The sequence below is a fragment of the Osmia lignaria genome, chromosome 3 (genome assembly GCF_051020975.1).
Source record: "Osmia lignaria lignaria isolate PbOS001 chromosome 3, iyOsmLign1, whole genome shotgun sequence".
NCBI classification, from domain to species: Eukaryota; Metazoa; Arthropoda; class Insecta; order Hymenoptera; family Megachilidae; genus Osmia; species Osmia lignaria.
The window spans coordinates 3,805,856-3,830,200 of NC_135034.1; the positions used below are offsets into that span (position 1 = coordinate 3,805,856).

At 39.5% G+C, this 24,345-nt stretch overlaps 1 protein-coding gene across 2 annotated transcripts in view; it reads left to right on the forward strand.

Annotated features, from left to right (window-relative positions):
• Dscam3 (Down syndrome cell adhesion molecule 3) overlaps positions 1–24,345 on the forward strand; it is a 280,870-nt gene that overhangs the window by 179,587 nt on the left and 76,938 nt on the right. For both annotated transcript variants that reach the window (XM_034326185.2, XM_034326183.2), the window contains exons 4-5: positions 3,290–3,476; positions 17,008–17,150. In XM_034326185.2, the coding sequence (XP_034182076.1) occupies positions 3,290–3,476; positions 17,008–17,150 (330 nt within the window). The remainder of the gene's footprint in view (positions 1–3,289; positions 3,477–17,007; positions 17,151–24,345) is intronic.

Here is a 24,345-nt window from a genome sequence, read left to right on the forward strand (position 1 = left end):
ATTTTAAGCCGCATCAAGCGGACCGGGCGAAGCTAAATAATTCATCTGGATGAATTATTTCTGCTCGTGCGACGACGCCCCTTAACGAGCATCGATCTGATCGATCGTCTGCCACATTTACCACCCTTAATTTCATTCGAGAACTATAAGAAACCAACAATCAAACAATAAATGAAAATAAGCAACATTTTTTTATTAGGCTAAGAATAATCAATCTAAATGTAATATCTCCTAAACATGAAATACTGTTCAAATTTTCGAAAATCCAAATTTTGTTTTAACCCTTTGTTAGATTTTTGTGGGATACCATGAATCTTCCCGTTTTTCAATATCTTTATTAGTACCCCACGTCTATATCTATACGTATGTACACGAGGCCTATACCTTCTCGACTACCTTCGTAATTCTCTCCCCACTCACATACATGCGCGCGGCACTCGCGCTTTTTCGCTCCCTTAGGCCTCGTTCGCAACGCTCACCTAACACCCTTGAATAGCGAATTGATTATGACCCAAACTTATACAACGTATCAACAATATTAACTAAAATATAAATTTTTAAAAGAAACGTGTAAAATTAAAAAAATGAAAATAATATGAAATATAAGATATTAAACTAAAATAGGGTTTCTCTCCATGGTCTGCCGGCCCAGGGTCACCTTTTGCTTTACCGTTTTTTAGCTCTAAAATTTCACTCGCTGGTTATTTTTGTACGGAAACTTTTCTTATGTGATACCGAGATGTGAATCTAACAATCTGTTGATCCCGGAAACTTCTTTTTGTTCATTAAATTTTGTTAATGTATGGTTTTTTTCAGAAAAAAATCGATTCTGATAAAATTCGAATGGGAACATATCGATATTTTGACGCTGATTTATGTTTTTGGGGTCACTAATTACGGAACTGAAATCAGATTTTCAAAATTCAAAATGGCGGATTAAAAAATATAAAATGCTGTGAAATTTTTAATATAAGGATTTTTGGGATCGCTGATTACAAATCTGGAATTAGCTTTCCGAAATTCAATATGGCAGATCCAATATGGCTGACCAGGATTTGAAAATATTGCTATCGCTGTGAAATTTTGTATGTGCAGGTTTCTCGGTTTGCTGATCACGACTTCAAAATCTAAATTGAATTTTGAATCTGATTCGAAACTCGTAATCAGCGACCCCATAAACATTTATATTCAAAATTTCACAGAATTAGCGATATTTTCTATCCGTGAAATTTGATAATCTGATTTCAGATTCGTAATTAGCGATCCCAAAAACCCCTTATACAAGTATAATTAGAAAAATTGTTTACACAGAAAAATTTGTGCGTGAAAGAGTTAAATGGAATATTTTCAAAAAGTGAAACAATACTAAAATTTTCCAAAAACAAGATTTTTTATTAGAGCATCAATAATCATCCTAAATGAAATATCTCCCAAAAGTGGAACACTACATAAGTTTTCCAAAAACAAAAACTAAGTAAAATTAGAAAATAATTTGTTGATTCCTTTCTCCATTGAGATATCCTATTTCTGTTTCATTTATAAGTATGGGATTAAAAAATTAAAAAACAAATTAATTATGTTGTTTTAATATCCAGTTAGTATCTAATGGTCGTATAAGAAGTAAAAACCCTTGAATCGTTCTAATGTTCTCCTTGATATTCGACGACAAGCACGATACCCATTCGTTGGATTGTGAGCTTTCATAAAGGATGAGGTCTCTTCCGAATGTTACGTTCACGCACGCGAGCCCTCATCCTTATCTTCGTCCATTACCTCAACGACAACGTAACCCCGCCCCCGTAGGGAGAAACGTTTTCACGGCTGTCTGCCTGTCGGCAAAAAATGCTGCTCTTTGCATTTTCCCTCTTTCTCCTCGCGAAACACGCTCGCTGGATTCCTCGCTTGGATTTCTGTGAAGTGTGTAACACCACTCGCGACTCACCGCAACCTGAAAGCTAGACGAACCTTTATCTATAATTTCGGTCCATCATAGATGTAATATAGACTTGTATAAGGTTCATCCAAAGCAGGATTCTTCCATTTGGAAATAAAAATGCTGCTTCTGCCGGTTTACGAGGATCGTGTGATGGAAATGATTTCCGTCTAAATCGCTGGCCACTTCCGTCGGGACTCTTTTTAATCCTCGGATTTCGAATTAAATATTTCAGCGGAACAGTGACGCGGTCGCTCGTTTCCCAGGCCGTTTAATCTCAGGCTGACCGTAGTGTCAAATCGATGTGGAATGTAGGTCGAATTCGGCTTACCCGAATTGATTTCTCCGGTTTCTGAATTATTGTTGCTAGTGCGCCTGCACTCAGCCATCCTCCTTCTCTGTTTATCCCTTTTTCTGGATTTAAATTCATTCTCTCGTTAATTGATTGCTATTAATATAAAATGCAGGGAAAACTAAGTAATATATCCACTTTTTATTCTTATCCAAATTAATTTCATGTACCTATGTAGAATAAGGGGGAAACCAGGAATATCACAAAAAAGAAAATGAAGTTTTAATGTTTTGTTCCAAAAATAAAACAATGCCTAACAATAGTGACTCTAACTTACAAAAAGTATACAAAGATACTCAATTAGGGCTCTCCCAGGGGCCTAAACTAGGGTTTATTTAACTGTACCATTAGGCCTCACAATATGTATGTATGATTAATAAAATAATAATTGTTTTATAATAATTTAATTTCCGTTTCAAATCTGAACACGGTATAATACAGAAACAAGATGAAACATTTTTACTTTATTTTCATATTGTTATTAAAACGAGGGAAAGTCATGTTTTTTAATAATAGTCGGATACTTTGTTTCTTACTTACTTATTACATATGAGGCAATGTTTCATCAAATTGGCGAATCTTAGAATTGCAACATTTTGTTGGACCTTGATGTGTTCATATTTTGTTTAAAATATCACGAACAAAATATTGCTAGCATTACGCTAGATTAAGTTTGGAAATATTCCTTGATTTGTGTAAATCTTTAACCCTATTTAATGGAGACAGTTTGAGTTTTATAATTTGTAATTTCACAATTCTGTAATCTCATTTGTCACAAACAAAATTTATTATAAACTGAAAAATTTAAAAAAATTGATATTCCTCATTTTTTCCTTTATCCTTCATATGATTGAAGTATCATCCCTTCATTATGTAGGATATTAAATGCAATGTTCTCCACAAATTTTTAAACACTTACAAAATACTGTTTTTTTCAATAAAAAATTGAGTTTTCTTAGAGTACAAATCTCATTAACCTTCCTGTTTATTGTTTTGTTTTGCAGCGTGCATTCTGGAACTGGCGGTGGGTCAGCAAGGTCCTGTGTTTGTTTTAGAGCCACCAAGTACCCTGATCTTTTCCAATACCACAGGCTCACAGTTAAGCTGCTCAGCTCATGGGAGTCCAACGCCACACGTCACCTGGATAACCAGTCCAGATCAGAGATCGGTCACCGCTGTACCTGGACTTAGGTAAGACACAATCGAAGTAACGATAAATAAAAAACCTTGAATATTATCAATTATGTCACATTAAAAAAATGTATATAGGTACACGGAACAAATTCAATACACTATTGGGTTTCCTTGATACGATAAAGCTTCTCATAATTCCATTTCAGTTATCGTGCACCGCTCGTAAGATCCGCTTTTTCGGCTGGAAATACGCGACTCGATTCGTAAGAGTGCTCCGCACGATAGAAACGAGTAAAGCGGATTAACGTGTCCGGATTTGAAACTTTCGAGCCGCTGTAAATTGCAGAGTTTCTAACCCGTTGTTTTGTGAAGTAATGGAACTACCAGATCCTAGTTGAAAATAATTATTGATCGCTTTAAGTTGAAAATCACTTTTTCGTAGTGTAATTTGAAAGATATTTTAATCCATGAACGAAGAATTTGTAAGAAGGATTTCTTTTTCTATCTGTATGCCTGACTATATTCGTTGCTATACTGCTTACTTAATACAAAATAAGTTTATTATATAAATCATCTCTATTTTCCTGTTCATAATTCCTCTTTAATTGCTAAAAATGTCTTTTTTTTTTAAAGTTACATTGATTTTTATTTTCCTTTGTCTACGTCTGACTATATTCGTCCTTATACTACTTGTTGGATACAACATAAATTCTTATTATATCTATAAATGATCTCTATCATTCTCTTGATAATTTTTAAATTGTTTAAAAAAATTTCCTTTTTTATAAAGTTATATTGATTTCTATTTTGGTCTCTCTATGCTTGGCTATATTCACTTCTATACTACTTTCTGAATACAAAATACCTGAATTTTAACTACATAAATCATACCTATTGTCATCATTTCTTCACAGATCGTCTCTAATAATCTTGAATTGCCTAAAAATTTTGTTTGTTGCAAAATTATATTAATTTTAATTTTCTGTTCTGTATGTCTGATTATATTTGTTCCTATACTATTTACTGAAAACAAAATAGTCTTATTATAATCCTAGAAATGTTATTACTGAATGAATGTCTTCTATTATTCTCTTAGTAACCTCAAATACCTTTGTTACAATTACACAATTACTTACATAATTAATTGAATCCATTATTTTCCCTAACCCTTTCTCATGTTCACACACGTTCCCATACTACTTCATCTATTGGATTTAAAGCAATTTTCTGTTCCTGTTTTATTGAATACCCATATTGAACAATTAACTAAACAAGGCAATATCTTTTACCGCATAGACTAGTAACAAAACTTTTTTATATTGCTTTTATATTTTATATTTATATTTATTTTATATTTTATATTTATTTATTTTTTATATTTTATAATAGTAACGCTCTCAGAACGAGATATTTCTTAAATTGAAAGCGAGATAATCTCCTCGAAAGTTTGTCATAAACGTAGCAATGGTTTGATCGGAAGTTCCGGGAGTAGAACAACCGCAACCTCGAGATCGCGTAAGATTCGTATTATATTGGAAGTTTGATGTTGTACCCTGGGCAATACCGTAACTGTGGCACCTGAGGAAACTATTTCCTCCCGGTAATTGAAATGTTCCTTATCCAATGGTCGTCCAGTAAGTTTGTTCGCGACCTAACGTTTCACTGTTAAGCGTAAATTCATGTTCCTGATGAATTATCCAGCTCAATAAAATACAATAATAAAAGTGCTTATTTTTAAACTAATAAATACTCCTAATAACTAATAGCTAATAGTAATTACAGATATCTCTCGATTTAATCGTCTTCGAAGGGTTTCAATAAACGATACATTTACCCCTTTCTCTCTTCAACCCTTTTCTATACTCAGACATCAAACAAGCGTACTCTTGAAGTACGGACTCGAGACGAATGACGGAGGTTTCGAAAATACAAAGGAGTTAAAAAAAAATTCGAAGCGAAAGCAACCTTTTTGACTGATTCATCCCCAAACAGGTATCCTTTTCACATTCGATCTTCGCTTTCCATTCAACTATCGTGCCACGTCTTCATTTGCATCCCACGAAATTCGTATCCTGATACACAGCTTCTGATACATCGATCGATTAGGGGTGCAAGAGTACCCTTCAGGGTTTTAGTGTACAAGAGCAAAAGATGGAAAGGGGTGGGTTGGATAAAGTTGGATAAAGTGAAACGAAATCAATAGCAGGATGAACGAAAAATAAATGCAAATGAACGAGGTAAATACAAACTGAGATTAATGGAATTGATGTTCCAAAAGGTTTTGTGAAAATAAGACTTACTATTACAAACATACATTTTATTTCAAATTAGTATTTTGATTTAAATTTGAAATTTAAAGTCAAGGGGGAGGTGTTATTAATTACAGTGTAATTACTCGCTTAACAATTCATTTCACTCACCATTCGAAAATCTTGGATGGTTATAAAAAAATTGTCAAAAAAGTGTCAAATTCGAAAGAATCGACGAGCTTCAATTTACCAATGAAGCTTTAATCGAACACAGCACTCGCTTGTATGTACACATACATATGTACATCCTGTTTCTGATGTGTATTCGTACGCGTGTCTAGCCAGAATGAACGGCTATCGCGCGGCAGGAAATTAAACGTAAAACCCTGAAAAATTGAAAACTCGTGGACTGGAAGCAGACGTCCCTACCATGGCGATTAACCGTGCGAGAGGAATTAGATAGAAGACCGAAACACATTACCTGCACGTCACCTTTATGTTCACTATTTTCTACAATTATTTTATTATTAATGCTTTATATTAACCATTTTATTTTTAATGTCTTTAATAATAATCGAATAATATATTGTACCTGACTAAATACGACTATTTCTACTAAGGAAGTCATTACATCAAATCCATGGAAGAATTTTTAATAAAAATACAAAAAAAAGATTTTTATTAGTGTAGCATTAAACAAAAAATGATTGTGATTAAGAAAAACGTGTTAGTATTTTAGTAATAATACCCTTATGAATAGTGGTGCTACTTTTTCGATTATAAAAATTGTGTTAATTACTTAAAATGTATTTTGAAGTTAGTAAGTTTCTCGAAAGTGACATCAGTATAAATAATAAATAATTACAAAATGAGTAAGCTCACGAAATACACGAATAGATTCGATCGACACGATAGTTACACGATTTAAAAAATTTCGTTAACATAATTCTTCGACTTTGATATCGATCGCGGGGTGATATCGTGCAAATTTCCCCGCGCGTATAATAAATACCAGATAGAATTAAACGATGCGCCGATGTTTACCGGTGAAAATGATTTACATCAACATTTAATGCGTTCGACGCTGTATATCCCTGCCTTGTTTTAAATTCGCTAATTGATAGTAAAATCGGCTTTGCATGAATAAACTTCCGCCAGGGAGAAGTTTCGAACGGTGCGCGATTGAAATGTTGGAAACAGTGCACGAACGAACGAGCTTTCGCATTTACGTTTTGCAGTGTTTCTGCTTTCCGTCGATGTTCGTAATGAATGAAATGACGTATCAATTGTAGTCAAATTTAAAAAGCACCAGAACGTGAATTTCTGGCTATTTATGAATTTTAAATACGCTGGTTGAAATTAATTTGAAATTCTTGTTAGCACGAAAGTCTAAGCATTTTACTGCAAATTTAATATAATCGGTTAATCGAAACAAAGGTATTAAAGAAAATTCGAAGAAGCGTTAATATTATATTCATTTCCTTCGTAGGAAGTGGAAAATGTAAATTGGAAAATGAAAGATAATATTCTAAATAATTACAATTAAAGCACATGATATTGCATATTTCTGTTTTCACAGTTTAATTGAACACTACTTGTCTAATTAATATTGAAAAATTAAAATATGGAAGTATCCTTTCATTTAATTGAAATAATTACTTTTGAAATAATAAAATGCTTTTTAATATCATTTTCCATTAAATAGTATTATTAATTTAGGTATTTTTAATTGATAATGGTCCTGTAACATTGTATTGTTGTATAAAGTGTAATAAGAAGGTTGCTAGTTTAAACCTTGGACAGCGGTCCATGAAGAGAGCCACAATTTTAATTTTAATTTAAAATTTATATTATTTTCATTTCCTACATTTCATGTGAAAATTATACATTTCACTACATATCCTTGTTTTAATATGTTTTATAAGTTCGGGTCACGATTGACCCAGGCTTTACTGTTCGAAGGTTAATTATACACTATGTCTTGAATTTTGCAATTACCTGTTTAATTATATGGCTTGACGAATCACGTAATTTGCGCCAATCCCTTGGACAATTAAATGTCACTTGTCCTATCAGACATGACGTTGTCTGCTTATCTGAATAGATCCATGCATGTTCTACTTGGCTGATCTAATACGGCCATATTCTACTACCTAATTACAGTACTGAGGTATTCTGTTTGGATACGTTCTTAATTCGATCCGTTTATTGTCACTTGGCTGAAACACTATTTATTCCATTTATTTTTTCTATCATTTATTCCACTTGATGCAACTATGGTTGATCTATACCACTTGACTACGTATGGAGATGCTTACTATGCCCCTGACCATGCGTAGTCTTATTCTATTTGTATTTTCATTCTCATTATGAAACAAACGCAGATTTTCATATGATATACAAATCTGTAATTAAAATTCATTCAATTGAAAACCTCTGTGATATTTTTTTCATATTACCAGGTTGTAACAACGGTAAAAAAGAAACTTCGCGAAAACGACGCGGTCTGGAAACGTCCAGACAATTTCGAGAAAAGTCGATGATAGGCTATCGCGGGAGGCAGAGACGCGAGGCGCGAGCGGAGACGTGGAACGCGAGCGCGGAAAACGCCAAAATCATTCTTGACGACGAGATCGTTGATTTCGGGATATAAATTAAGGGCTCGTGACTGCCTCGGCCTATTTTGCCTGCTGTTATTCGAGAGAGAGGACGAGGTAAGACTATCGGCCGCTCTTGGTCGGCAGGCTAGGGAGTACGGCGATAATACCTGGACGCCTGCCGGAGAAGAGAGAGAGAGATCCCGGTAGGAGAGTTCGGCGACAATACCTGGACGCCTACCGGAAGTAGGGAGAGTACGGGAGAACTGTTCCTGGACGCTCGACCGACACGGAGAGTACGGCAATAATACCTGGATGCCTGTCGGTTGAGAGAGTACAGTGCATCTCCTGGACGCCCTAGTAGAGTTAGTTTTCTAAACGCCCGTTCGATATGGAGAGTTCGGCGATAATACCTGGACGCCTATTGAACGGGAGAAGTATAAACATGGCGCTCACCGTAGAATGTCTTGTACAAATAAACAAAAGAGAAAACTGTATCCTACACCTTGTAACCTCACCTAATCCAATAAATCCTATCTATTCAACAGATTTCCTTGTGTTTTCGCTTAACCATGACTACAATTTTGGTGAATTTTGGAACAAACGCACATTATCATATGACACAAATTTATAATTAAAATTGACATTGATATACATGATATCTCTTTTCAAAGTAAAACATATTCATAATACAAATTTTTCATTGCCATGCTTCAATCTACCAATTTAATTATCAACTTCCCTAATCACTCGCAAAGGGAATAATTACCGTGGGAGTGAAATAACTGGTTCATCCACATACTGCATAGAACAAAAAGCAAAAATGAAAGCCAATGATCCGCTTAACAAACTCTAAGCATAAAGAGCAAACACCATTCGTTATTAATATCCAATTCGATATAATCCTATCAACAAAATGTTTCGTAAAACTGTTGAATCGGTATCATTCACGCTAATCCCATCAAACTTCTTCAATCCCCCAATGTACGACTACATATAATGATACACACACTTGAGCAATATACTTAGCTAGGTAAATACGCTTTAGTCGACATTATTTCGCGCAGAAATTACAGTGCGTTGGGAGAAAGACAAAGTCCGAGTCGAGCAAATCATCACTGTTCCACGGAAGACGGAAACAAGAAAAGGTGTACGCAATGGCAAGAAACAGAGACAATTGAACGGTACGTGAACAGGCCTATAAATTACTCAATTTCAGGAGTAACAGCCGGAATACCCGTACGAATTCCTCAACTTTCGATACGATGATAATTGTATGTGAGGAGACTAGCCAACAAAATAACGAATGATTTAACCCCATCCTGGAATCATTACTTTCAGTAGATACTTTTGGAACGTTTTGGAACGTTGTTATGAATGAGCTATTGATTTTTAACCGACTTCGAAAAAGGAGGAGGTTACTCAATTCGATCAGTATTTTTTCATAATTTTTTTTTTTATCTATATATTCGCCGATTACTCCGAGACGGATCGATCAATCGGAACAAAACGTTTTGCATCTTGTAGAGTATGTTTCGTGATTGGTCGCGTTAAAAACACATTTTGCATTTTTTCATTGCTAACGATTTTTTTGCACAAAACGCAATGTTTCAATTATATTTTTCGGCGTTTACTCTGCAAGGAATATACTGATCGCGATGAAACCTTTCACATTTAATAGGAGATATATCTGCGATGATCCCACTTGCGAACATTTATGAAATTTGTTATCAATAACTATTGTTATAGCAAAAAACCTATTTCTTAGTGGTACTCTGCAAGGAATGTACTGATCGCGATGAAACCTTTCACATTTAGTAGGAGATATATCCGTGATGATTCCACTTGCAAAAATGTATGGAATTTGTTGTTAATAACTATTGTTATAGCAGAAAACCTATTCGCTGTTGTTACTCTGCAAGGAATATACCGATCACGATGAAACCTTTAACATGTTGTAGGAGATATTTCCCCGATGACGTCACTTGCAAAAATTTATAGAATTTGTTATTGTTAATAACTATTGTCATAGCAGAAACTTATTCCTTGGTGTTACTCTGCAAGATGAAACCTTTCACATCTAATATGGGATATATCACGATGATTCCACTTGCAAAAATTCATGGAATTTGTTGTTGTTAATAACTAATATTATTTCAAAATACGCCTTGTTTGATGTCTGCAGCGTGTAACCATTACTCTACTACATTATCCATGAAAGTAGATTTCGTCATTTTCTTTATTAATTGATCGCTAAAAGAATGATTGACTTGCTTCTTCACGTATCGCTTCTTCTTGTCGGTCACTAGAAACTGATTTGGACTGTTTCTTTGCAAAAATAACCGTTGTAATCTTTACATTTCTGTGAGTGCTGTTTTGACATGCGGTTTAACGAGGACTTTGGTGCTAAATCAGATAAAGCTAGCAGCTAGACCATTTAAATTTTTGACACGACTAAGAGCAACGTAAATTTGGACTTTTGCAAAATCCTTTTTGCCAAAATCAATTGCAGCTTTTTTATTAACCATCTAAATTCAATCAATATATTTTTTTTTATTTATAGTTGTTAGTTAATCAATAAAAATGCATAACCGCATTACGGTATCCTAAAAACACAGCTCGTTCCACTAAAAAGTGTGTAATAAAATAATTTTTAACAAAAAATACAACCGACTTCGAGATGCGCTAAAAAGTATGAAATAATTTCTATTTCATTAATACCAATACTCCACAGCTATTAATAAAACCTATTTAATCGTTAAATAGTATACTAAATACATTTCAACCTTTTTGAAGGCGGCACAAAATTAAAAATACCTGAATAAACGTGCTGCCAATAACGCATTTGATTGCGGTATGGCGAACTAGGTAATTAATAAGTCGACAGAAAAAATACGGAACGTTATAGATACGGCTGAAAACATTTGTAATTGTAACGATTGTATCAGAAGTTGGCAACACTTCTGATATACATGTAGTTAATCCACAATGGGTATGTTGATTCCCGTTGGATACTGTTTACTTGAAATTATCAAATCATCATTTGTCATAGGTTACGGACGCCTGAATCAATTATAACCCCAACTTATTATATATTATTATTATTATTACTGCGGATTTGAGGCTAACCGGGCCCTCAGTCCTTGTGGACCATTGTACCCGGACCGCAAAGCAGCCTCTTTACTGGCTGTGCCTTGGCACCTGGGCTTCCGTTGCAAAATTCAACAGCGCCGGCACCAGGCCAGCCGAAATGCTTAACGATGAGGGTTCCGAGGTCCCCAGGATTGATCCTCTTAGGGTCCTTAGTTCCCTGCATCTTAAGAGTGCGTGGAGAGGTGTCTCATCCTCCTCCTCACATCTTGGGCATATCGACTCCTCTGTGAGCCCCATGCGTGCAAGGTGTTTCCTCATGCACCAGTGTCCTGTCACTAGGCCCACGAGCATGCGCAACTGCGCCCTGACCAGGTGTATTAAGGTATCACCCAGCTTCTGTGACGGTCCCTCAAGAAGGGCCCTCGTGCGTCCCATGCCGTTTGCATTTCGCCAGAACCTGGTGAATTCCTGGTTTAACCATTCCTTGGCCTGGCCCTTTAACGCGCTGGTTGAGACTCCAATAAGGTACGAGGGGCATGGCTGAGAGCTTGACGCCCCCAGTCATGCCAGTTCATTGGTCCTCTCATTTCCTGCAATACCAGCGTGACCTGGTACCCATAGCAGCTTGACTCTGTTATTCAGAAATAGCCGTCCCAAGGTCAGTGCACAGTCCTGACTAGCTTAGACCCAATTTCCACTTTGTGGAGGGCGCTAAGCGCAGCGAGGCTGTCACTGCAAATGTAGATGTGTTTGCCCGAGTGTGTCCTGTCCAAGATATAGTTGGCACAGGCCCAGATGGCAAACATTTCTGCTTGGAAGCTCGTTACGTGGTGGCCCAGCTTGTGAGTTATATCCAAATGTGGTCTTGGAGCCGTTTGTGAATCAAACGAGCCCCCCTGGGTCAGAATACTGTTTGGGTCCTCCAGCCATCTTTCTGTCAGGGAGGATTATCTCACAGTCGTGACTGAAGAGATACACCGTCTTGCAGCGGTCACTACCTTGGGTCAGAGTTGGTTCCGACTCCAGCTCCGTGATGTGCCCGTTGTTCGACGGCGACCATTCTTCAGCCGGATGTAGGCGAATGGCTACTCTCCAAGCCGCCGCGATCACCACTAGGTGAGGTGGCTTGATGTCAAGCAGTACGCCCATCGCCATGGTGGGCGTGGTGGGGAGTGCACCTGTTATCCCCAGCAGCGCCATTCGGTATATTCTCTCGATAGTCTTTCTGTGTGTCCCCTTCTTCATGGAGGTCCACCACACAATCGAGGCATACGTTATAATGCGTTCAAGGATGGCCTGATAGATCCACCTTACCATCCTTGGTTTGAGTTCCCATGTAGGACCAAACATTCTACGACAGGCCCAGTAGGCGCTGACTGTTTTCCGAATCTGCTTGTCCACATGACTTTTCCAGCTGAGTCTCTTATCCAGTATTACTCCTAGGTATTTCACCTCATCTGTAAATTGTAGTTGTGTCCCAAAAAGATAAGGAGCCTTGAAATAAAAGCATCGCTTCCTTGTAAATAGGACCAACTCCGTATTACTCGGATTGACCGTGAGCGAGTGTGACTGACACCATGATTCTACGAGTGTGATTGCTTGTTGCAGTCTCTTCACTAATTCCAAAGGGTGTCTGCCCCTGACCGTGATAGAAAGGTCATCGGCGTAACCCTGAACTTCAAAGCCTTCTGCGGTGAGTATCCGTATGAGTTCGTCAACCACGAGGGTCCACAATAGGAGGGACAGGACTTCTCCCTGCGAGCAGTCCTTCACGACATCGGCCCTCACTGTTTCCTCCCCCAGGCTTGCTGTGGCTGCTCTGTTGGTCAGCATGTTGTGGATCCATCTTATGACGGAGTCCTCGATATTGTATCTCCTCGCAGCCTCCTGTATGGCATCGTGAGGGGTATTATCGCATGCCCCCTCAATGTCAAGGAAGATGCAGAGGGCGGATTCACCGTTCGACAGTGCTCCTTGAATTAAATTTACCAGGTTGTGAAGTGCCGTCTCGGCGAATTTGCCGTTTTGATAAGCATGTTGGGAGAGGTGCAGTGGTCTACTGACCAGAACCTCGTCTCTAATGTGCCTATTAACCAGTCTTTCCAGTGTTTTGAGTATGAAAGAGGTGAGGCTGATAGGCCTATATGACTTTGCCAAGTCATAATTGTCCTTCCCTGGTTTCGGGACGAACACTACCTTGGAGTGTCTCCAGGCTTTGGGTACATAGCCCTTTGCTAGACAGGATTTAAAGATTTGGCCCAGGCGCCTGTACAGGTCCTCACCGCCCTCCTGAAGGAGTGCCGGGAAGTTCCCGTCTGTGCCTGGACTTTTAAATCTCTTGAAGGAGCCAATGGCCCACTTCACCTTGTCCGTGCTGATCACTCTTTCAGCTATTCCCCAGTCTGCTGAAGCGTGGTCGATGTGCGTGACATCTCCACGACGCAACTCCAGACCATCTGCTACTGAGCCCGCGAAATTCTTTCTTTACGGTTGCGAGTCATACTCCCGTTCGGGAGTCTGATACGATCCAACCCCGGTAAGGGGCCTATGGAGAAGATCTTCCTTAACCTGGCAACTACTGGAAGAGCCTCGGTCTCTTTGCAGAAGGTCTTCCAGGCCGTCCATTTGCTGATTCTTATTAACCTTTTGTAAGCCTGCTGGGACTTTGTATAGTTGTCCCTGGCTGGCTCCGTATTGGCCTACATGGCTTTATTCAGCAGTCTGCGGGTATCCTTCCTGGCTTGGTCCAATTTTTTCTTCCACCAGGGGACCTTTTTCCTGCTGTTCCTTGTTCTGGCAGGGCAGGCAGCCTCGTAGGCCTGAGTGATGGCGGAGCTCAAGTGTTCCACCGTCCGCTCGATTCCAGCTCCTCTTTGTAGAGTGCCCAGTTCGTGGGCTTAGGATTCCTGTAGGCTTCGCCAGTGCCGCTTTCCCTGTCGCCCATTAGATTGAAAGTAATGAGGCTGTGGTCCGAGAGTGTGGTCTCGTCCCAAACCTGCCATTGTTTAACGACCTATGCCACTTTAGCGGAGTCCAAGGTCAAATCGATTACCTCTTGTCTGCGGGAGATAACAAAGGTGGGGGCGGAGCCTATGTTGAGGATCTCCAGACCCGTGGAGGCGAGGTACTCCAGCAATGCTGTGCCTCTGCAATTCATGTTGGTGCTGCCCCATACGGTGTGGTGCGAGTTGGCGTCGCAGCCGATCACCAAGTGCAGACCGTTGACAGCACAGTGGTCAATCAGTGCTCTGAATTCCCTCGAGGGATGAGGACCTTCTGAGTCGTACGGAAGGTAGGCCGAGCAAACGATCAGCTCTGACGTATTCCCTCCGAGGTTGAGTTTTACTTTAACCGCTGAGAGGTCACTTGTGCAGAATTCATTGAGTTTCTGGGCCTCTATCTCCTTTTTGATGAAGATGGGACTTTTGGATGAGGCGTCATAGTAAAGTGAGCTGCACCTCGTGTTGAGCCCCCCTACCCGTTTCTTGCAGATCCAAGGTTCCTGTATGAGGGCTACATATGTCTGCCCCATCGTTAGGCAGCACAGGGGAATGTCCGTTGCCGCCTTGCAATGCTGCAGGTTGATCTGCGAGATCCTGGTACCGTCTGGCATTTTGTTGGTGTCGGATGTGGTCCGGTGTCAAGGTAGGCTACTTTGGTCAAGGTAGGCGGGATTGGTTCCCCGCAGGGGCCCATTGCACCTACCTTTGAGGAGGACCCTTGCCAGGGCCCTTCCCTCTCTTTTTCCTGGTACCGGCCGTCAGGGTGTGTATTAGGGTACGCCCTCTGCACCCCCAGATGCCCGGTCCTTTTCGTCGCTTCCGCCGTGGTCGGCGAAGGCCTTGAGGGGAAGCCCTTGACATTCCTGCCTTGGGGATGCTCCCGCTGGTCGGAAGTTGCGTTTCGGCGGCCTTCGATCCTTGAAAGAATCCGGCAGCCGCCTCCTGTTGGTTGTTGCCTCGGGGTGGGGCAAGTGGGATAGTGTCGGTGTGGGGGTGAGGGTTCCCGAGTGCGTCACTCACGACACCCTGGGTTCCACTTCACCCTTGTCCATCCCGCTCCCTTTCTCCTTGTCTTCCTCCATCCCCGGGGCTATTGAACCTGGTTTTGTTTCGGTGACTGTTTCTGCGTGTTTGGACTCCCTCTCTAAATAGGGCCCTGCGCAGTCCCACGTGGACCTCAAAGCCTTGCCTCTCGATGAGGCCGTGTGAGGTAGGGCCAACCCCCAGGATCCCGGGTTCTGCCCCTCCACCAACCTGAGGATGGCTCCGTCGCCACCGGAGGGCCGGGGATGACCGTCACCATCCTTGTGAGCCTCGGGAGGTGCTGGCCATCCATCATCCGGAGGTCCGCTCCCTCCCAAGGCTTAATGCCGGCGGCGGTGGCCCCTAGCCACTCTACCGCTCCGGTGTCCGAGCAGGTCACTAGAAGCAGGCCTCATCAAAACCGGCACTGGTGCCGCTTCGCGCAGCATGGCGCCCTCCTTGTGGAGCTCACACAGCGCTTCAACGATCGCCTGTTCGATGGCGGAAGCCTGCGCCGCAATGAGGGTTGACTCCGGGTAGTTGGCCGGTGCAATTGCCAGCCTCCTCTCCGCTGACAGCGCCTCCTTAAAGCTGATTGACGAAGGGAATATCCTTTGCCGTCTTTTGGTGCATGGTTTGGTATTTGGGGAAACGGATGGTCGGAGCCCTTTTGAGCCCTTTGTCATCCGCCTCCTTGTCGCCCGCCTGCGACGTCCCTGCGAGGGGTTGCCCGGTTGACGGGCCTCCCTTTGCAGACGCCGTCGCTGGGGCCACCACAGCCTAGCGTTTTGTGTCAATGGGGGCAGTCCCGCCGGAGTTTCCTTCCAGCGCTAAACGTGCCCTCCGGGCCCTCTTCTTGGCTGCCCCACTGCGTTTGACCTTCCTCCACGCTGCCAGTTCCAGATCCGGGATTTCTCCCTGCTCGGCCCCAGTCGTACCTGAGGAAAGCTCCTCATTGAGGGTGAGCATGTCTAGGGCTGACAAGGTTGTAGTCTCGCCTGCCGTAGACGCGCCCTCCCCTAAAACACTCGTCAGCGGTGTTTCGGAAACGGTTCCCAAAATTGGGTCCCTTGATTCCTCAACTGATCCGCTTCCGGGTACATTCGTGTTTATGTCTATTTGTGTGTTTGTATTTTTGTTAATGTCCATATGTGTCCCACGAGTAGTTGGGAAGTATGGGTCCGCCCCTGCAGACCCCGCTTACAGGGGTAAGGCTGAATACAATGGGGGGGGGGGGGGGGGGGCGCCTGGTAGCCCAAGGGCGTCGTTCGCGACACTATTACCCCGGTACCATCCAGCTCTCGGCACGATTGCTTACACCTTAGCTTGTAGAGCTGGTTCCCCGCGCCCCTTGCGGGGGTTAGGACACTCCGAGATAACCCCAACTTACAAAATATGAATAATAGTATTAACCTAAAGTTGAATGTATAATTAAAAAAAATAGTGTAAAACTTAAAAAATGGAAATATTATGAAATACAAAGTGAAATTAAAATTGGAGCTTTCTCTATAGTCCGCTGTCCAAGGATTAAGTTGTAAAGTCTATGTAGAACAAATAGCAATATTAGTAGTGAAAGCGTATGAACACATTAAAATTCAAATCCGTTTTTTTCTGTATGTTTCAGACAGCTGCTCGGAAATGGCACCCTCTACTTTCCACCCTTTTTGGCGCAAGATTTTCGCGCGGAAGTTCACAACGCAAGATACAGGTGTCGTGCAACCAGCTCAGTGGGAACGGTCCTTTCTCGTGAAGTTACTCTTCGTGCTGGTGAGTTTGTAATCATTTATAAAAAATAATTTTTAACAAAAAATACAACCGACTTCAAAATGCGCTAGAAAGTGTAAAATAATTTCTATTTCATTTGTACTGTTACGAGCCGGAGGGGGCGGCTGCGTAGCCGGGGCTTAATCTCGGTTATGGTATTTGTTAATGGCTTGACCAATGTTGTTATTAACACTGGGAGCCTAAGGAAGTAGACGTGGAGACGAACCTACGTATGGCTAACGTAGGGAGCTCCAGGAGGTCGGTTATAGTGGACGAACCTACGTATGGCTAACATAGGGAGCCTCAGGAAAGGTGAAGACGTGAGGACGAACCTACGTATGGCTAATGTAGGGAGCCGCAGGAATGTTAGTATTAAAGGTACACCTTAGTGGGTTTCTGGACTAGTCAATATAATTAGACAATAGTAGAAGTTAAAATAATGAGTTTATTCTATATTCCGGGACCTTACAATTGTTGTGTGTAATTGTCGCGGTGTTCAATGAATTAAACTCTAAGTTGCAAATTTAAATGAGTTGAATAAATAAAGTTTAGTTTCGATTCCGCGAAACAAGAATCTAATCCTTCTCGGTTTTCACGAACGCGAACAAACGGGGGCGGACTACAACTAGGGATGGGCAATATGTTTCGATTAATTAAATATCGATAGTTTTTTTCCTAATAATCGATTATTTTTGTCGATGTTTCTACAAATCAATTAATCGATTATCGATACTTTTTTACATAACATCGGTATTTTTTATCTCTGTGAGAAAACTGAACAGCATGATATGATAACTCGACGCGCACTATTCAATGAGCGTATAATTTTCGAGAAATGTTGTATGCTCATTGGGTATAAGTCGTGTTCCGAAATTCATTGCCAGCACTGAAAATGTGTAATACGTAATTAGATTCCTGCAGTGGCAGTGAATTTCGGAACGCGACTAAATAAGAACGCCTTACGCATTTGTGGTATTACATTCTTGTGACTCTTATTCTATGATCTTAGATTTAAAAAATTATCTTATCCAAATGCTCCATCTATAATTTTCTTTATCATCTCAATCCTTTTGCATCTGTTCTACTATTGCAGGTACAGTGACTTTTTATAAAGTACTGTTAGGCGAGAACCTCTGCTAGCTTGACTAGCAGAGATAACACCCTGCATCCCCTATTCCCACGGTACGGCAGCCCAGAAACTGATGACACATAGAAACATAAGAATCCGACGACTGGGCTGCTTCTTCGCGAACGAAACTGCGCAACATATTCATATATACATATAATAAAAAACCACACCCGGGCGGCCATTCTGTGCCAGGCGACTTCATAGCAAGGGTCACGATCGCTTAATAATAATTAGTTCTTGTGCGAAATTTGAACCATTGTCCGAAATTCAATTATTAATTCAATAAAACGAACGCGTGTGGAAGTGATACCGTGTAGTTTTAATTGCTTCCCTGAGTTGCGACGTAACAGTACGCATAATATTTTGATGTTTATGCTGCTTATGCATATCTATCCTTAGAATACCCCATTTCCTAGATTTAATAAAAACATTTTTTCTAATCACGAAGTCAACTCTGTTGCACTTACAGCTCAAGAACTCGCAAAATACTATTACTACTTGGGGGATATTCATTAATATTCTTCGAAGTTAACATTGAATGTACGATTCTGATTTAACTATATTTTTTAGGAAAACTTAAATAAGAAAGATAGTGTAATATTTTTTGTTTACCTGTATATGCATTTTCTAGGCTACACTCTAGGAAATGTGCTTAGGGTGATGTTTCCAAAATCAACTCTAATAAAAAAGAATTCGATATTTCGATATTTTTTAAAGAGCATCGATGTTCAATTATCGATTTTTCAACTAATCGATTATTTTAACATCGATATTTTTGTCGAACATCGCCCATCCCTAACTACAACGATCAGAATAATGCTTAACAGCAGACAACGTACTGTATAGTTACTGAGTGCTTCAAAGGGACTTGAATACCCGATCTCGCAGAGTTTTCTCGTTGCAGAGATTATCCGTAAAAGAAACGTACTGATGTGCATCGAACTGATTCTAGACTTCAACTAGACCCGAGGTACCTTTGCCGCCACCCTTTTTATACTCAAAAATTAGAGTAATAAGGGTGGTGGGGACTGACTCTACGTGACCTGTAGGACCGCGCCCTTGCTTTGCGTTGGTCTCGACTTTTCTAGAAGACGATTGGTGTCGGGTGCGCACATCCGATTCCATATAAGGAAATTTTTAAATTTTTGAGAAGGGTTTGTAACACCATATAAGGAAATTTCCGAGACAGATACGTAACAGTGCCAATACTCCACAACTATTAATGAAACCTATTTAATCGTTAAATAGTATATTAAATACATTTCAACCTTTTCGGGGCGGCGTAAAATTAAAAATATTTCTTCTACTAATAAGATCCTATTTCAGACGTCGCGTCGGCAACTTATGACAAATGACCCATTTGATAATTTCAAGTAAACAATATTCGACGGGAATCAACATACCCATTGCGGATTAACTAAATGTACATCAGAAGTGCTGCCAACTTCTCATACAATCGTTACAAATACAAATGTTTTTCGCCGTATCTATAATGTTCCAAATTTTTTCTTACGACTTATTAATTACCAAATTCGCCTACCGCAATCAAATCGTATTGGCAGCATCATTTAATTTTGCGCCGTCTCCGAAAAGGTTGAAATGTATTTAGTATCCTATTTAATGATTAAATAGACTTTATTAATAGCTGTAGAATATTGGTACAAATGAAATAGAAATTATTTTACACTTTTCAGCGTATTTTGAAGACGGTTGTATTTTTTGTTAAAAATTATTTCATTTCACATTTTTTAGTGGAACGAGCAGTATTTGTAAGATGCTGTAAAGTGGTTTGTCACTCTTATTAGTTAATTGCAATAACGATAGTTATTAACGATAACAAGTTCCATACATTTTTGCAAGTAGGATCATCGCGAATATATATATTTCCTACTAACGATAAATGTGAAAGGTTTCATCACGATCGGTACATTCCGTGCAAAGCAACACCAAGGAACAAGTACTTGGCTATAACAATAGTTATTAACAATAAGAAATTCCATAAATTGTTGCAATGTTTTGTTAACGGGACCACTCAGGACACATACTCTACAAGATGCAAAAGATTTCGTTTCAATTGGTACATCTATCCATCCTGGCGAACATAAAGAGAAAAAAAAATATATACATATAGGGTGTCCCGGAACTGGTGGTACAAGGAAGTAGGGGGTAATTCTACGTAAAAAATTGAATCGAAAATGTAGAATAAAATTTTTTTATATGACGCTTTATTTTCGAAAAAAATAAGTTTGAAAATTTGTCGAGTACGCGTGCATTTGGACCAGCTTCAGCCTCAGTAAACATTGCAAGAAGCACAGAAGTAAATACTCTCCTACTCGGAACAGTAAGATAGTAAAACAAGCTAAATCAAGTACACGCGTATTCGATGTTAGGTTTTGGTCACCAAAAGATGGTTATTTTTCTTTTTTGAGTTATTAAATAGTTGGCACTGCCTACTTCCCCCTCTTTTTTTGTTTAAAAACGGTTGAAGAAGGATGTTCGTTATTCGCTGCGTAGATTTCGTTCGTTAATACAATGGTAAAGATGAAGAGTTTATTTTGCATTTATTAACTATGTATTCGTTTAATATTAAAATAAATCATTTAATAAATCTAAGAAGTTATGGGCCCAAGCTTGTATTAAAATAAAAATAGGAGAGATAATTGAGTTGATCGAAGATTAAGAAGTAGATGAAAAGAAGGTTATAGAAAACCACGTGGGTAAGATAGAGCTTGTAGTGAATAAAATTTCAAGATGAATACAGCCCAAGTATATCCTCGATTATCATCTGATAATTTCAATAATTGGAAATTTGGAGTTGTGTTTGCTAAATAAAAAGCAAATAGAAGACACATTAAGCAAACATGTCGAAGATTACGCGAGTGAAGTTGAGAAAAGTCAATTTAAGACTCGAGATGCGAGAGCCAGGACAATGATAGTCCACTGTATAAGTGACAAGCATTTGGATCTAATAAAGGATGCAAATACAGCAAAAGAAAGCGACAAGATAAGTCATTTATTATTATCAATGAATGAGAAATATGAAGCAGTGATAACAGCGATAGAAACAGTAAGTAACAAAGAGGTTAAATAGAGTTTGTCAAGTCAAGACTGTTAGACGAAGAGTTAAAGATGACAAGTAAATCTATGGAGAATAAAAATAGTAATCATGGTGATAGTGAGGTGGCATTCAAAGCGATTCCTTTCTCATGTTATCGCTGTGGTAAAATGGACCATAAAATCGCCGACTGTAGAGTCAGAGAGGTAAGAAGTAACAATAATTATAATAATCATAATAATAATAGAGGAAGATTCAGAAGAGGTCATCAGACTTTTAATAGGGTAAATAGACCATGGAAGAAAGAATCAGGAAACTGTGCAAAAGAAGAGGAAATTTCATTTATTGCATTGAGTACTATGAGAAAAATAATTGAGGAAGAGAAGTCTATAAATTTTATTTTAGACTCCGGTGCAATCAGAGCACTTGATCAAAGCTGAAATGGAAAAGTATATGTGTAATGTTCAACCATTGGAAAGAGAAACAAATATACAAATTGCAAATGATGATATATTGAAGGCAACAAAGAGGGGTGAATTGATAGGATACTGCCAAGAAAGGAAGATAAAGATAAATGGATTAATTGTACAGGGGTTGAAACATAATTTATTGGCTGTACGAAAAATAGTGCGTGATGATACCAAAGTTATATTTAATAAGCTAAATGTGGTAATAGAAGGTACTAATTTTGAGATAAGTTGTAGAAGAGAGGACCATTTATACATTTTAAAATTAGAATTAAAGAACCCAAATTATATAAATGGGCTGAAGGTTAATATAAAAGATGAATCTGAGGTTTGGCATCGAAGACTAGGACACTTGAATAGAAAAGGTATGAGAATCTTTGATCTTCCAACAAGTGACAGTGTCCAATGTGCATAGAAGGAAAAGCAACGAGACCACCATTTCAAGAGTGTAAAAAACAGTCTAAACAAATTGGAAATTTAATATACACGGATATAGCAGGTCCAATTTCACCACCTACAATGGAAGGATTCAAATATTTCCAAGTAGTCATAGATGATTGTACACACTTTACTAAAGTATATTTATTGAGGTGTAAAAACGAAGCCGAAGAAAACTTAAAAAACTATATAAAAGAAGTAAAAACTCAACACAATGCAAAAATTAAGAGTATTAGACTGGACAATGGTAAAGAGTTTACAACAAGAACATTTAAAGATTACTGCAGAGTGAAAGGAATTATGTTAATGTATACAAACACATATACCCCACAACAAAATGGGATATCTGAACGTATGAATAGAACATTGATGGATAGAGTGAGAACTAAATTATCAGAAACAAAGTTACCAAAATTTTTATGGGGAGAAGCACTTAGATGCTCTACGTATGAGTTGAATAGATCACCAACAAAAGCTACTAACAATGAACCTCCAGCCAAGTTATGGTACAAGAAAAATGATTTAACAAAGCTGAAGATATTCGGAAGTCAAGTGTGGAAAGTAAATTTACCTAGAAAAGATAAATTGAGTTCTAGAGCTAAACCAATAATTATGGTAGGATACAGCGGTGGTGGATATAGATTATGGGATTCTGTGGAAAATAAGATAGTAAATTCCAGAGATGTATATTTTGATGAAACTGAGTTCAATTATGAAAAACAAGAAAGAAATAAAGCTGGTGAAGAGAACAGAATGAAAACAAGAGACCGTGAACGGGATGTACTGGAATATGAAGAGATCAGGGAAAATCAAAAGACTAATGAAAACAATGCTACAGGAGAAGGATCAATGAACAGAGAGAAAATGGAAGTAGTAAGTGAAGAAAGTGATAACGATATGAGTACTCAGAATGAACCAGGCACACAAGTTACAAGAGTAAAAAGAGAAACGAAAAAACCGAAATGGCAGGAAGATTACGAGACATATACGGCTTATTGTTTAATAACTCAACAGCAAAATCCAGAAACGTTTGAGGAAGCAGTTTTGGAAGAAGAGTGGAAACAGGCGATTGATAAAGAAATAGAAGCTCTAGAAGAACAAAAAACGTGGACAAAAGCAAGTTTGCCTAAAAATAAAGTTACTGTTGGGTACGGGCCCTTGAGACATCGCGTACGCGGTTGGGCCTCCGCCATGCGCGGAGGCGCGCAGGCGCGAGGCAGTCTCTCGCCGAATCGGCACCCCGGTACGAGGCGATGGACGAAGCACCAGGCCCTCTCGTATTACCTTTTGTACCGTCAAGTATAAATATATCTATGTGTGTTTTGAGTGAGAAAGTTGTGTTCACGATTATTTAACCACCCCATCCCGGGCATAACAACTGGCACTGTGGTGAACGAATTCTTTTTTCTCTTACGAACTCGGTCAAATTGAATTCGATCGGTTAGTTGATCATGTCGCACCCGCAGATCCGACCACGATGAAGCAAGAGGACGTCATTAAAAACTTAAAAGAATTGTTCGAGGACAAAGTGCCGATTACGCGTCGCAGAATCGAATCCTTAAATTACCGCTACGAAAAATCTACGTCAATATCCGAACATACTGATCGTATCAATCGCCACGCGGCGGATTTCGAGCGTGCTAACCTCACGAACGATAACCTGCGAGTGTTATTGTTGCTGCAATCATTGTGCTACTCTAATGAAAACGTTGACCTCAAACGAATAGCATTACGAGTCATTGAGAAAAATCGAGATGCAACCCTGAAGGACATCGCTGCAGAACTCGAAGTCCACATGAATGTAGCAACAAGTTTAAAGGTACTAGAAGATCCAACGAAAACGACTACGGTCGCAACTGTGAACGCTGTTCTCCCCAAAGAGAAGAAACAGGCGGGTAGCCAACCAGGAATTAAACAACCACAGGCGTCAGGCAAACAACAGCCTCAGGTCCAGCTGGATCTAAAATGCCGAGGCTGTGGTGGTACACATTATCGTTCGAAGTGTCCGTTCCGCGAGGCAGTGTGTTACACGTGTTCGAAAAAGGGACATATCGCGAAAGTGTGTCGCGCATTACCGACGCAGCAGAAAGGGTCCTATAAAAATAATAG